The 15,724-nt window shown below is 51.1% G+C and overlaps 1 protein-coding gene across 3 annotated transcripts in view; it reads right to left on the bottom strand.

Moving 5' to 3' along the window:
- SNX29 (sorting nexin 29) overlaps nucleotides 1–15,724 on the bottom strand; it is a 566,190-nt gene that overhangs the window by 468,916 nt on the left and 81,550 nt on the right. For all 3 annotated transcript variants that reach the window (XM_061152859.1, XM_061152861.1, XM_061152860.1), the window contains 3 exons: nucleotides 9,854–9,972; nucleotides 6,567–6,642; nucleotides 4,104–4,186 (listed from right to left, as the gene is read on the bottom strand). In XM_061152859.1, coding sequence (XP_061008842.1) covers nucleotides 4,104–4,186; nucleotides 6,567–6,642; nucleotides 9,854–9,972 — 278 coding nt within the window. The remainder of the gene's footprint in view (nucleotides 1–4,103; nucleotides 4,187–6,566; nucleotides 6,643–9,853; nucleotides 9,973–15,724) is intronic.

Below are 15,724 nucleotides of genomic sequence, written 5' to 3'. Positions count from 1 at the left end.
CCAGAGTAAGGTCTCAGCCCTCCACGTCACGGTGTGACCCACAGCAGCACTGCAGGTGTTAAAAAGATGAAGCTTCAAACAGGCAAATTCCTCTGCCCTCTTCCACTCATCCTGGTGACTTCTGGAAACACATTAATACCTGCCTTTAGCACTGAGATAGTGTTGGCACCGTTCTCAAGCTTAGACAGGCAACCACGTCCAGGCAGACTCACTAGAGCTGGCTCCTTTCCATCGTGTTTATTTTCAGAGTTACCTGCTATTCAAGTCAACTAAGAATGGCTCTCCCCAGTACAGTAATCACATAAGACTCCATTTTTAGGACTTCCCTGGTGATTCAGTGGTTAATACTCCACACTCCTAATGCAGCAGGGCCTAGGCTCAATCCCTGGTCAGGGAACTAGATCCCACATGCCTCACCTAAGACCCAGCGCAGTCAAAATAAACAAATTCTTTTAAAAAAAAAAAGAACACTGGATGCCCCCCAGACTCCACTGTTCCTTCCTTAGTGAAAGTGAAGGCAGTGTCTGACTCTCTGCCACCCCATGGACTATACAGTCCATGGAATTCTCCAGGCAAGAACACTGGAGTGTAGCCCTTCCCTTCTCCAGGGGATCTTCCCAACCCAGGAAATCAAACCGGAGTCTCCTGCATTGCAGGCAGATTCTTTACCCCCTGAGGCACCAGGGTGGAGAAGCAATCGGCAACCCACTCTAGTATTCTTGCCTAGAGAATCCTGTGGACAGAGGAGCCAGGTGGGCTACCATCTATGGGGTCACACAGAGTCGGACACGACTGAATCGACTCAGCATGCATGCATGCACTGGAAAGGGAAATGGCAATCCACTCCAGTGTTCTTGCCTAGAGAATCCTGTGGACAGAGGAGCCTGGTGGGCTGCCATCTATGGGGTCACACAGAGTTGGACACAACTGAAGTGACTTAGCAGCAGCAGCAAAGCTACCAGGGAAGCCCTCTTCATTCCTTGGCCATGGGGTTATTTTGGGGGGGTGGGGGGATGGACACATTGCCTCCTGAGCAGCCAGGGGAGGCCTTGGGACAAATGTCAGCCATACAAGTAGGAACCTGCATGCACCTTCTAGGAAGGGTCCTCACAGCTTGGGGGAGGGGAAAGGTTCATCTTTGGGCCAGAGACCCATCGCACAGCCTGGTGATGAAGCCCATGGGTCTCTTCTCAGAAAAATGTTTTAAAATACATAACCTAAAACACTCAAGACTACAAAGGAAACTGATTATACTGAAACAGAATTACCAAAATGTAAAGAAAGACAAGTGACAGAATAGTACACAGGATTTCACATTTTCTCATTAAAAACTCCATTTTCAAGCAGAAATGACACTGTGAGATCTTTTTCATATCACTGTTACAGGAGCCAGTGACTTCTATCACTGACAGTCACTCACGTGGCTGAGACTACTAAGGTTTCTATGCTTCGCTGCTACTTTCATCATTAAAGAAAACACAATCTAAGCGTCCATCGACAGATGAGTGGACAAAGAACACACACACACACACACACACAGAGAGAGGAATATTATTCAGCCATGAAAAATAATGAAAATTTTGCCATTTGCAGCAACACAGATGGACCTGGAAGGTACCACGCTCAGTACAGAGAAGGACAAATACTGTATGATATCACTTACATGTGGAATCTTAAAAATAAAACAAACAAGTGAACATAACAAATGAAAAACAGACTCACGGATACCAAGGACAAACTAGTGGTTACCAGTAGGGAGAGAAAAAGGGAAGGAACAATACGGAGGAAAGGGTAAGAGGTACAAATGACGATGGATGAAATAAACTACAAGGGCATACCATACAGCACAGAGACTATAGCCAACATGTCATAATAACTTTATATGCAATATGACCCATAAAAACTTTGAATCATTGTGTTGTACACCTGGAACTAATAATATTGTAAACAACACTTCAATTAAAACAAATTAATTAACGATTTCCCCCGTGGTCCAGTGGTTAAGAATCCTCCTGCCAATGCAGGGTGCATGGGTTCACTCCCTGGTCCAGGAAGATTCCGCCTGCCACAGGGCAACCGAGCCCACGTACCGCAACTCCTAAGCCCACGCTCTAGAGCCTGTGCTCCACAGCAAGAGAAGCCACCGCAACGAGAAGCCTGCGCATCACAATGACAGAAAGACCCCATGCAGCAAGAAGACCCCGAATAGCCAAAAGCAAAGTTAATTAATTTTTTTAATAAATTAAAGTAATAAAAAAATGAAGACAATACTGAATACTAAATTTCAGTCAGAGGCTAGAGGAAAAAGTTGTAATTTCTTTTGCAAGTTCAGATCCCTGAATTCTACCTAAAGAAATGGAGGAAGTTTCTCCTTTGCCCCCTCCTCATTCCTGATGCCCGGGATAAGAATGAGATGGCTGGACCTAAAACAGCCATTTTGGACAACGAGGCAAGACAGAAGGAGCCGTACTCTCTGGTGACCATGGAGCCACACACTGGCCCAGCCTGCCTACCTATGGACAGAACGATGATTTATATCATATTAAGCCACAGACGGTTGGTTTATTCTTTATCATATAAAGCCACTCAAATCCAACCTTTCATCAAGAGCCTCTTGATGAAAGTGAAAGAGGAGGGTGAAAATCCTGGCTTAAAACTCAACATTCAAAAAACAAAGATCTTGGCATCCAGTCCCATCATTTCATGGCAAATAGATGGGGAAACAATGGAAACGGCAACAGACTTTATTGTCTTGGGCTCCAAAATCACTGGAGATGGTGACTGCAGCCATGAAATTAAAAGATACTTGCTCCCTAGAAGAAAAGCTATGACCAACCTAGACAGTATATTAAAAAGCAGAGACGTTACTTTTCCAACAAAGGTCCGTCTAGTCAAAGTGATGGTTTTTCCCAGTAGTCATGTATGGATATGAGAGTTGGACCGTAAAGAAGGCTGAGCGCCAAAGAATTGATGCTTTTGAACTGTGGTGTTGGAGAAGACTCTTGACAGTCCCTTGACCCTAAGGAGATCAAACCAGTCAATCCTAAAGGAAATCACTCCTGAGCATTCATTGGAAGGACCGATGCTGAAGCTCCAATACTTTGGCCACCTGATGCAAAGAACTGACTCACTGGAAAAGACCCTGATGCTGGGCAAGATTGAAGGCAGGCAGAGAAGGGGATGACAGAGGATGAGATGGTTGGATGGCGTCACTGACTCAATGGACATGAGTTTGAGCAAGCAACTGACAGGGAAGTGTGCTGCAGTCCATGGGGTCGCAAAGAGTCGGACATGACTGAGTGACTGAACGGAACTGAAACCTAACCATAATTGCTATACCTTTTCTAAGTGGTGAGGGTGCCAACAGGTTGCACCTGATCATTAGCAACCTTTACTCATCTTTGAGAAACGCACTCTACCTTATATACAAAAGTGATTCCTCCAGGGATACAAAGGAAACCCAACTAGAAACCTCCTCTGTAGCTGACGGCCTTGCAGGAGGCAAACCCCAAAATCCTTGCATGACAGAAGTTTCCCTCGGCCTTCCTGCTGCTCCACCTCTGAGGCATGTCCTTTAGAGCAGGAGTCCTCAACCCCCGAGCTGGTACTAGTTCAAGACCTGCTAGGAACCGGCCACACAGAAGAAGAGAGCAGCAGTGAGCGATGGAACCTGTATTTGTATTCACAGCAGCTCCCCATCGCGTGCATTACTGCCTGAGCTTCACCTCTGGTCACATCGTCACATCATCACATCATGGTGGCATGATAAAGGTAAAGCGCTTGAATCATCCAGAAACCATCCCTGCCCCCTGGGTAAATGGAAAAATTGTTTTCCACAAAACTGGTCCCTAGGGGCATAAAGGTTTGGGGGCCCCTACTTTAGCAAAACAATGCATGAACCCAGGTATCAGGTTTCACAGCTCAGGGAGCTTACGACCACACACCACACTTCAAGTCCACAACCAGGCACCCACAAACCTGACTTCATCCCAGACTCCGTAAAGTCCGCAGTCACCCAGGAGCTAACACAAAGGCACTGCCTCCAGGATGTGCAGGCCCCAGGGTCACCCAGAGGTGGCAGACGCTGCCCAGAAAGTACTTACTGACTGTCATGGACTCTGGCACCGAGGCAGAAGGTAACAGGCTGCTCAGAGGACTTTCCTGGCCTGGAGGACTGGCTTCCACGCTGGAAAGGCAAGCAGAGGGAAGTCAAGAGTCAGCCACTTAAAACACGGCACCTCGACATTCAAAACAAACGCAGCAGGCACTGAGCTCGTCCAGGTTTCCCGACTCCAAGGAAAGGAAGGTGGCCCTTTGAGATCACAGTCCATCCTCTGTGTGTGTAGATTCCCTATCTGCAAATTCGCCTACTCCCTGAAGTTTACCCGTAACCCCCAAACTCCACACTCTCGGGGCTGACGTGGTCATCCGTGAACACATACATGCGTGAGTGTGGGCTCAGCCCCTTCAGTCATGTCCGACTCTTTGTGACCCTGTGGACTGTAGCCAGGCAGGCCCCTCTGTCCATGGGATTCTCCAGGCAAGAATACTGGAGTGGGCTGCCACCTCCTCCTCCAGGGGCTCTTCCCCACCCAGGGATCGAACCAAAAAGTCACTCACATCCCCTGCACTGCAGACGGGCTCTTTACGCCTCTGGCTTTTTACGGGCTCTGGCGCCTCTCAGGAAGCCCGAAGTGCTGTCTTTCGTTCCTAAACACAGGACTGCGCGGAGCCTCGTGGCGGAAACCCGCGTGAGGCGGCCTCTATTCAGCCTGATGGTGCAGAGGCAAAGAACCCGACTGCCAATGCGGGAGATGCAAGAGATGCGGGTTGGATCCCTGGTGTGGGAAGATCCCCTGGAGGAGGGCACAGCAATCCACTCCAGTATTCTTGCCCAGAGAATCCCACGGACAGAGGGGCCTGGTGGGCTACAGTCCATGGGCTCACAGAAGAGTCGGACATGACTGAAACAACTCAGCGCACACACACACGATGAAAATGCCGCTGGTCATGAGTTCCCCCATCACTGAAGCAACAACGGGTGTTAGATGGGATGTCTTTAAACAGGAGCAGACAGAAACCAAAGGCACTTACTGATCCACTGACCAAAATGCTGTGGCCAGACACACTCCTAGGGACCTGGGGGCAATGGCTCCGTCTTGAGAGAACACGGCCACCACAAATAATGAGAGCTGCTTGTGTAGTTACAAAGAATTTGCAACATGGAAAAATAATACTTCACATCTTTCATGAAAACAGCCCCCAGGAGAATACCCAGTGGCCCATATAGTCAAAGCTATGGTTTTTCCAGTAGTCATGTACAGATGTAAGAGCTGGACCATAAGGAAGGCTGAGCACCAAAGAACTGATGCTTTTGAACTGTGGTGTTGGAGAAGATTCCTGAGAGACCCTTGGACTGCAAGGGGATCAAACCAGTCAATCCTAAGGGAAAGCAATCGAGAATATTCACTAGAAGGACTGGGGCTTCCTTTGGGTGACACCAACCCTTCCTGGCACCGCACTAATGTGTACAAGCCTCCTAGAGGCAGCGCCTCTCCAAAAGCAGGGCGAGACTGGAACACGAGGCATGGGCAGAGGTAAACTATGCCCACACCCTGGAGCCAAGGTTGAAAATGCAGACATTGTATCCGAGAGGCACCAAACTAAAGCCAGAGAGAGGAGGAAGGAGAGAGCTGTAAGGGCAGTTGAGGATCACAGTGCCTTCAGGGGGTCCTCATTGTCCATCTCAGCTCTGCCACCTAACGTCCAGTGACTCTGAACAGCTCAGCTTTCCTTTGAGATACTTAGATTTGGAAAAACAAAAAACTGACGTGGCACATGTGTGCTAAGTCACTTCAGTCATATCTGTGTGATTTTATGAACCATAGCCCGCCAGGCTCCTCTGTCCAAGTGATTCTTCAGGCAAGAATACTAGAGCGGGTCGCCATTTCCTTCTCCAGGGGATCTTCCTGACCCAGGGATTGAACCCTCGTCTCCTGCACTGCAGGCAGATTCTTTATCACTGAGCCACCTGGGAAACCCTAGGCACTTCACAAATACCTGATACCAAAGTGGTTCCAATATTACGTGTGTGTGTGCTCAGTCATGTCTGATTCTCTGCAATCCCACGGACTGTAGCCCGCCAGGCTCCTCTGTCTATGGGATTTTCCAGGCAGGAATCCTGGAGAAGGGTGCCATTTCCTTCCCCAGATTTAAATATTACGTAATACTAAAACTGTAAAGTGTAATACTAAAACTGTCCAATATTTTATCATCAAATATTAAATCAAGCAAATTATGACAGTGGAAGTACCTAGCCATGGCCCCCAAAGAAGGAAAAGTAAAGGTGGTATGCAAATGAAATGTGACCGACACCAGGTCTTGGGCCTGAGACCCATGGCCACTTGATGCCCTAGGATGTCAGACCAAAGTTGAACTGAATTCCTGTGAAGTGAGGCGCTGCCCTTCAAGCCCAGCAGAGGGACTTTCGAAAAGAAGGAAAGGCAGAGCTGCGAGGAGGACAGTCCGGCCCCAGAGGCAGCCGGGGGTGGGGGCTGCACGCTCACCTGTACCGGGGTCCCGGCTCTGGGAGGATGTGGTCCTCGGGTCCCGTCCCGTTCTCCAGGCTCCCGAGGGGGGCATCTGCACAGAGACAGCAGCCGCAGAGGAGGTCAGGGCTCTGCTCTCGCCCTCAGCTCTCCCATGAGACAGAGGCACGGGGCAGACAGTGGCTCGCCTGCTAACTCCGCTGATGCAAGGCCTTCCCCATCTGCACGCTGGACTTTCGTCTGCCGCCTGTTTCATTTTTTTCAGCCGTCATCTCAGACTTGGCATCAGTCACTGGCTGGAGGCCCTGTTCTCCCACTTCGGCTTTTTTTCCCTTCACTGAAGTGTGGCTCCCACACAATAGTCTTATCTGTTCCAGGTGTATAGCACAGCGATCCAGCATTTATACTAGAAACTGATTACATTACCTATTGATCACCGCAATAGATCCAGCAACTGTCTGTCACCCACGGTTATTACAATAGCACTGACTACATTCCCTATGACTTTATTTATTAACCTTTCTGATCTTGAGCCACCTGAAATTATGCATGAAGTCCATGTCCAGAGACAACCTCAGAACCAGGGAACAATAATAAATCAGCTATTAGACAGAAGGGCTCCCGCCTGCAGCATCTGGAGACGGCCACGCGGGGGCAGCAGCGTCCACCTGTCACAACCGCGTGACTGCCCCTCTCTCAAGAGCCCTGCACCACGCGAGAAAGGCATCTGGAAGAAGCGAGACCATAAGTCATCTCTACCAACAGCAGGCAAGAGGCAGCACAGACCATAGATGCACTGGCTGCTGCTCATGTCTCTTTCCAGGAAAAAGTGCAAAATCCGTGCCCCTGGGGGACATCAAGGCCAATGTCACTCAGGAGAACACCTGCACGCCAGACAAACTCCTGGTGTCAAGGCCCCCAACCACACCTAGATCGGGACAGGGGGACAGAAAGGAGCTCGTCTCGCTCCCTAAGCCATCTGTCCTGTGACCTCCTCCGTTTTCACCTAGTTCTGCTCAAGATTCCCTGCTCTTAAGGGGTTGAAAAAGGGAATCCTAAGAGGAAAAGGATTCTCTCCCTTTTCCTTCCACCTGCTGTCCTCATGAAGCTACTCTACTCACTCCCACCTCTTATTTTTCTTAATTTATATTAGAGTATAGTTGCTTTACAGTGTTGTGTTAGCTTCTACTAACACAAGTGAATATATATATATATATTCCCTCTTTTTTGAATTTCTTTCCCCTTTGGGTCACCACAGAGCACTGAGTTTCCTGAGCTACACAGAGCCGGGATCTGATGTGAGTGGCATGCCCGCCAGGTCATGGCTCCTCCAGCTCTGACTCTAGCATCTTTAAGCAGCCTGAGAATAACACGCTTTCCCGTGCAATGTCCCCACCAACAGCGGGTTTGCCCCTCAGGCTGTCACAAGCTTCCAAGACTCCCGGCAGCTTCGTTACTGTAGTAAATTAAAAAGCTGGCGGACGGACTCACACCCAGCATCCCCGGTGAGGAGGTCGGGGTCCACTCACCAGGGACAAGATGGAGCCTCTGGGTCTGGGAGGCTGACAGCGTGAGGAGGGACCAAGAGAAACCCGCCAGGTCGGGGGACACCTGCCAGCAAGGATCCCAGAGGCCGGCCAGAACCCCAACGTGAAGAGCACACAGCCAAGGCCTGGGGGCAGCCGGACAGGCCAGCCCAGCGACAGTTCACGACCTGGCCAAAAGGACCGTCGGTGGGGGCAGAATAAGGGGCGTGGACCCCACGGATGCTATGAACGAGCCCTGGAAACCCTCCAGGGGTCCTAGACGCACATGAGGACCACCTACTCCCTGCCGGCCAGCCCCACTTCGCAGACACTCCACCCGAGTCTGCACTGCCCCTGCACGGGCAAGGGCGAGGGGACCACGTCCGCAGCCTGGGGGGCTCAGACCCCAGCTGGTCACCCACGCGGAAGGAGGGCAGGGGCTCCCAGACCGGCCCGCCCCAGGCTTCACCCGAGGCAGTACAGGAGACGCGGCCAGGGCAGGGTGTCGGCACCTCAGCCGGGTACAGACCGGATGGGAGGGGGAGAGGAGAGGGGCAGCCCCCACCAGGAAGAGGGGCGCAGGGCCAGAGGGCTGCAGGCTGGGCCGGGCCCCTCCACCCCCGGGCTCCAGCCTCCGGTGCCTGCAAGACGCCCCCGTCAGCCCACTGGGACGAAGCCAGCGGGGAGCCTGCCTGGGCCCTCCTGTGTGCCCGGCCTCTCCCCTCAGACCCCCTCGGGGGGCCTATGCCCCACGTCTGAACGGTGACTCCCCTTCCTCACGGGCTGCGGTCAGGAGGGACTGAGCTAGCCCAGACTGAGCACTGTGCGTTCCCCGCCGCCGTCCGCGCTTCCCCAGAGAGGAGACCAGCCTGGCGGACGGCGGCCACTCAGACCAGCAACACCGCCCACACCTTCGAGGTGACCGCCGCGCCCCCCCAGCCCCGACTGCACCCGGGAACGGGCCAGCCCTGCCCGAGCTAGACTGAGGGGCTTTCTGCTCCTCACGCGACGCCCAGGACAACCGTCTGGCATCCGGCTCCGAATGTCAACAGCTTCCTGAGCAACCGGTGGGTCCCCGTCCACAACCGTCCACGGCTTCCTAAACCTGGGCCCACGAGGTGAGAGGGGCACCCACACGGCGGGTGTGGGGAGGCCTCACCGACACGGTGGTCCTGCGGGGGCACCGAGAGCGGCCCAGCGCTCCGCTCTGCCGGGCGCCACGCACACCCGCCCCGCCGGGAGCTCCGGGCTCAGCCACGGCTCCCGCCCTCACCCCGACACCTCCCACCACGACCTGCTCTAGCTAAAGAAAGTAGTAACAAACCACGTGCGCCCCCGCCGTCACAAGGAACGGGCCAGGAAGGCTTGCCCACTTTTCGCCAAGCTTACTCCCTGACCTCCAAGCCCTCAGCTGCCAAGGGTGCGAGGGCCTTTAGAGCTACGGGTTCTGACCTTCTCCTTCCTCCTGAGAGGCAAAAATAATGGTCACCGTCTGTACGCCACCAAGGTCAACAGATCGCTGCCAAGAAAGGAAGCAGGCCTGGGGGGTCCCGGGTGACATGCCAACACCCGCTCAGCCAAGACCACCACAAAATACCCTGGTTCATTCAGCGAGGAGTCAAGCCGAAGCCACTGGGGCTCCCCTGCTGGCGGGGCCGCCTGCCCTGAGCCCCAGCCCCCCCCCACCCCCGCCCACAGACGTGACCCCGATCCGGCCCCTCCTGCCGCTGGTCCGGCCACAGGCCCTGCGGGCAGCAGGGAGGAACCGGGGACACCCACCTGCAGGCCCATAGGAGCCCACGCCGCTGACCGGGAAGAGCACCTCGGCGTGGCCGTGCAGCACCTGCAGCGGGGCCCAGCCGTGCATCTGGGAGAGGCAGGCGCCCCCGTCCCGCGGCCTGGGGGAGAGAACACAGCTGCGGGTCAGGGCCCCACTCAGCCTCCCGGGGAACCAGCCAGGCCGGGAGGGGGCTGAGAACATGAGGAGGCCCGGGCGGTTACTCCTGCGCTCGCTCCTTTAGCCCGTGTATACTGAGCCTCTCCTACCTGCCAGGCAGTGAACACACATGCGTGCATGCATGCACACACACACACACACACACACACACACACACACACTCTGTGCTGGCAGAGAGCCAGCCAACAAGGTCCATCCTGCCCTCATGGAGCTTACAGTCTGCTGGGGGGTGCAGACATGGAGTATGTGCGTATGCACTAAGTCACTTCAGTCGTGTACAACTCTGTGACCCCATGGACTATAGTCCACCAGGCTCCCCTGTCCATGGGATTCTCCAGGCAAGAATACTGGAGTGGGTTGCCATACAGTTCTCCAGAGGGATCTTCCCGACCCAGGGATCGAACCCGCGTCTCTTACATCTCCTGCATTGGCAAGCGGATTCTTTACCACTAGCACCACCTGGGAAGCCCGACATGAAACATATGATCCCAAAAGAAAGTGAGAAACTGCAGCTCAGGTTCATGGGGCTGGTCGGAAAGGTGGTGGAAGGATTCTGTGAAGAAGGCAGGTTTGAAGTGAGTGGGGAGGGATGCGCTGGGGCCACGCGGGGAGGTGGAAGGGGAAACAAGGATGGAAGAGGAGAGGTGACATGTGCCAAGGCTGAAGCGAGAGGAGGCCCCGCAGGCTCTGGATTCTGCAATAAGCTTGAGCCAGAGTCCCTCTGCCTCACTGGTTCTCAAACCCTCAAGAGTAAAAAGGACAGAACCAGACCAAACCATGTCTGGGCCACTTCCAAGAAAGGGGGTCAGCTCGAATATTAACCAGGCTCATGTGATCTGTTACAGTGTCACCTCACCCACCACGTGCCAAACTAGCCTGTTAGACCTTTGTGACGCCAGGCTGGTTCAGTTACACGGGTTTGAGAAAGTATCTGCCCACTGCAGCATCTGCTTCTGGGCAAGATGCCAACACTGATAAATACCAGGATGCATCTGTGGGGGACTTGAAGGTTTATAAACTCACGTTGTAAATCAGATGTAAAAAGACCACAGCAGATCATAGTCATGGCTACTTAATGGAGGGAGGGAGGCAGAGAGGAGGAGCAGGAGGAGAAAGGAAAAGGAGAGGAAGGGGAGGGGAAAGGAGGGGATGAAAACAACTCAACGAGATCAGGTGACTTGTCCATCACCTGGCCAGGACCAAGGCTGGTAGAATTCAGCCCAGGTCTTCCAGATCCAGTTACTATGAGTCTCCTGGCCACTGCCCATTATTTACACAATGCATGTATTTCTTTCATATGGAGCAAGGATTAACAAAGTTTTTTTTAAAAAAAGGACCAGATGGTCAATACTTTAGACTATGTGGCCACTGCGGCTGTTCAGTAGCTAAGTCGTGTCCAATTCTTTGCAACCCCATGGACTGCAGCACGCCAGGCTCCCCTGTCCTTCACCATCCCCTGGAGTTGGCTCAAATTCATGTCCCTGAGGCGGTGATGCTATCTAACCATCTCATCCAGTATACTTCTTTGTTGGTTTTTTTTTCTTTGTTTTTTGATTGGTTTACAAAGCTTTAAAAAATATAACAGCCATTCTTGGTCTGGGGACAGATTTGGCCAGAAGGCTAGTTTGCCAGCTCTTTAACTTTTTAAAAATGTTATTTGTTTATTTATGGCTACACTGGGTCTTCATTGCTATGTGCGGGCTTTCTCTAGCTGCGGCAAGTGGGGGCTACGCTTCACTGAGGGGCACGGGCTTCTCACCGTGGTGGCTTCTCGCTGCAGAGCCTGGGCTCCAGGGCGCTCGGGCTTCAGCAGCTGCAGGGCACGGGGCTAAGTGCTCCACAGCATGTGGGATCTTCCTGGACCAGGGATTGAACCTGTGTCCCCCGCACTGGCAGGCGGATTCTTTTTTTTTTTTTTTCATTTATTTTTATTAGTTGCAGGCTAATTACTTTACAACATTGTAGTGGTTTTTGCCATACATTGACATGAATCAGCCATGGATTTACATGTGTTCCCCATCCTGATCCCCCCTCCTGCCTCCCTCCCCATCCAATCCCTCTGAGTCTTCCCAGTGCACCAGCCCTGAGCACTTGTCTCATGTATCCAACCTGGACTGGCGATCTGTTTCACACTCGATAATATACATGTTTCGATGCTGTTCTCTCGAAACATCCCACCCTCGCCTTCTCCCATAGAGTCCAAAAGTCTGTTCTATACATCTGTGTCTCTTTTTCTGTCTTGCATATAGGGTTATCGTTACCATCTTTTTAAATTCCATATATATGCATTAGTATACTGTATTGGTCTTTATCTTTCTGGCTTACTTCACTCTGTATAATGGGCTCCAGTTTCATCCATCTCATTAGGACTGATTCAAATGAATTCTTTTTAATGGCTGAGTAATATTCCATGGTGTATATGTACCACAGCTTCCTTATCCATTCGTCTGCTGATGGGCATCTAGGTTGCTTCCATGTCCTGGCTATTATAAACAGTGCTGCGATGAACACTGGGGTGCACTTGTCTCTTTCAGATCTGGTTTCCTCGGTGTGTATGGCCAGGAGTAGGATTGCTGGGTCATATGGCAGTTCTATTTCCAGTTTTTTAAGAAATCTCCACACTGTTCTCCATAGTGGCTGTACTAGTTTGCATTCCCACCAACAGTGTAAGAGGGTTCCCTTTTCTCCACACCCTCTCCAACATTTATTGCTTGTAGACTTTTGGACAGCAGCCATCCTAACTGGCATGTAATGGTACCTCATTGAGGTTTGGGTTTGCATTTCTCCGATAATGAGTGATGTTGAGCATCTTTTCATGTGTTTGTTAGCCATCTGTATGTCTTCTTTGGAGAAATGTCTGTTTAGATCTTTGGCCCATTTTCTGATTGGGTCGTTTATTTGGCAGGCGGATTCTTAACCACGGTGCCATCAGGGTCATTCTCCTTTGAGTCCTCTGGAGCTCCTGGTCACACATGTGACGCTCAGCCAGACACACAGGGAGAAGTGACCTTAACAGGCTTTTGCCAGCTCTGTGACTGAGGCCTGCAGGTGATGCACACCGTGGGGCATGGGAGGGGAAGCGCCCCGACCTCTGTGCCCCGCAGCAGAGCTGGGTGCTGGGGTGAACGTGGCTCTGCCTCTACAATCTGTAAAGAACTGCCTGCCTGCCCGGGGCTCCACTCCAGCAGCTGGCAACCAGGGGGACTCCCAGACAGACGCCCAGAGGCGGGCAGGGTGCCCCTCGGGACACAGCTGCAAAACCACAGTCCTTTCCTGGCCGCTGTACCGGCTCCAGGTGGGTGGGATTTCCTGCTGTTTCTTTTCGTTGTTGTTGAATTTTTACTTCTGTAATTTTTTTAACTTATCTATTTTTAATTGGAGGATGATGGCTTTACAATGTTGTGCTGGTTTCTGCCACACATCAACATGAAGCAGCCACAGGTAATACAAATATGTCCCCTCCCTCTTGATCCTCCCTCCCACCGCATCTCACCCCTCGAGGCTGTCACCAAGCAGCAAATTCCCACTAGCTGCCTCACTTATATATGGTAATGTGTATGTTTCTATGCTACTCTGCTCTTTCTAAGGGGACTTACATCTTGCCACTTTCCAACAACACGCGCAGAGCACAAGGAGAAGTCAGGCCCCACCCGCTGAGGTTCGGATCCACGTAAAAGTGGGCAAGGGACCCCCATCCCAGAAAGGGGTTACACTGAGGTCATTCCTGAGGCAGAGTCCAATTCAGAGTGCGGTGCCAACACCAGAATGGTGTTGCTTTTCGTTAGAGAAGTAAGATACTTTAAAATAAAAAACCTAGAAAATGTCACAAAGAGGAGGGTAGTATTGCTTAGTTGTGTCTGACCCTTTATGACCGGAGAGATCCTTCAGGCAAGAGTACTGGAGTGGGTTGCCATTCCCTTCTCCAGGGGATCTTCCTGACCCAGGGATGGAACCCAGGTCTCCTGCATTGCAGGCAGATTCTTTACTGTCTGAGCCAGCAGGGAAGCCCAAAGAGGAGGGGGAAAATAACATACCCAAAGCCACATTATCCAAAACATGACTGACATGGACACGATCGCTTCAGTGCCTTTTTCTTGACTTGCATACTTCTCTTTAAGAGGTTGTGACCCAACTAAGTGTAGGTTTTTATAATTTCCTTTTTTCATTCACTATATAAGTTTATCCTCACACTATGTGGATACTCTCAGATGTCATTTAAGATGTTTAAGATCCTGAACATTAAGATTTAAGATTTGAACTCCACTGTTCACTGTGAATGGTTCCTCCGTGGGCAGTACCTTTGAGTCAGGTCCACTGCACTGTCTCTAAATCAGCACAGTCATCTGGAGGCAACAACCTTTGTCCTGAGACCTGTCCTCAACACAGCTTCCTGGCAGCGGGATTACTAAATCAAGGGGACTAAACACTGAGGGCAAGAGGAGAAGGGGACGACAGACGATGAGATGGTTGGATGGCATCACCGACTTGATGAACATAAGTTTGCGCAAACTCCGGGAGATGGTGAAGGACAGGGAAGCCTGGAGTGCTGTGGTCCATGGGGTCGCAGAGAGTCGGACACAACTGAGCGACTGAACAACAGAACATTTTTAAGGCTCCTGACGTGTCACACTGTTCTCCCCAGAGGCCGTGGACGTGGCCGACACTCTATCAGGACGATGCGAGCGCCAGCCTCGCCTGATCTTGATACATGTTAATGCCGACTATGTGTCTGGAAGATTCTGAGCACTGAGACTCAGCCGTCCTGACAGGGCGCTCACCCCAGTCCGCCCTCCACCTATTTTCTTCAAACTTGATGAAGATGATGGCAAAGTGCAGTGTCTGGTTTCACTATGTGGTTGCTTAGTTGCTATTTAAACTCAACTTTTTTCAGGCTTGTAATTCTTTTTGATTTATGTTTTCACCCCACTTCCCTGTTGTTTCATAGTGCACATATAAAGTGACAGGAAAATCCCTTTGTATAATAAAGATGTTATTCTTTTCTAAGAAAAATAATCAGGGGCTTCCCTGGCAGTACAGTGTCTAAGACTCTATGCTTCCACTGCAGGGGGCATGGGTTTGGTCCCTGGTCAAGGATCCCGAATGCCACACAGCACAGTCAAAAAAAAGAAAAGCTACCACTTATAAATCAAATCCACCTAAAGCAAATCCCTTACAATTAAACAGTAGAAGTGACAAATGGATTCAAGGGATTAGATCTGATAGAGTGCCTGAAGAACTAAAGATGGAGGTTCGTGACATTGTACAGGAGGCAGTGATCAAGACCATCCCCAAGAAAAACAAATGCAAAAAGGCAAAATGGTTGTCTGAGAGGGCCTTAAAAACAGCTGAGTAAAGAAGAGAAGTGAAAAGCAAAGGAGAAAAGGAAAGATATACCCATATGAATGCAGAGTTCCAAAGAATAGCAAGGAGAGATAAGAAAGCCTTCCTCAGTGATCAGTCCAAAGAAATAGAGGAAAACAATAGAATGGGAAAGACTAGAGATCTCTTCAAGAAAATGAGAGATACCAAGGGAACATTTCATGCAAAGACGGGCACAATAAAGGACAGAAATGGTATGCACCTAAGAAAAGCAGAAGATATTAAGAGGTGGCAAGTATACACAGAAGAACTGTACAAAAAAGATCCTCATGATCCAGATAACCACAATGGTGTGATCACTCACCTAGAGCCAG

Source organism: Dama dama, chromosome 10 (assembly GCF_033118175.1).
Source record: "Dama dama isolate Ldn47 chromosome 10, ASM3311817v1, whole genome shotgun sequence".
NCBI lineage: Eukaryota > Metazoa > Chordata > Mammalia > Artiodactyla > Cervidae > Dama > Dama dama.
This window is presented reverse-complemented; position numbering and strand designations above follow the sequence as displayed.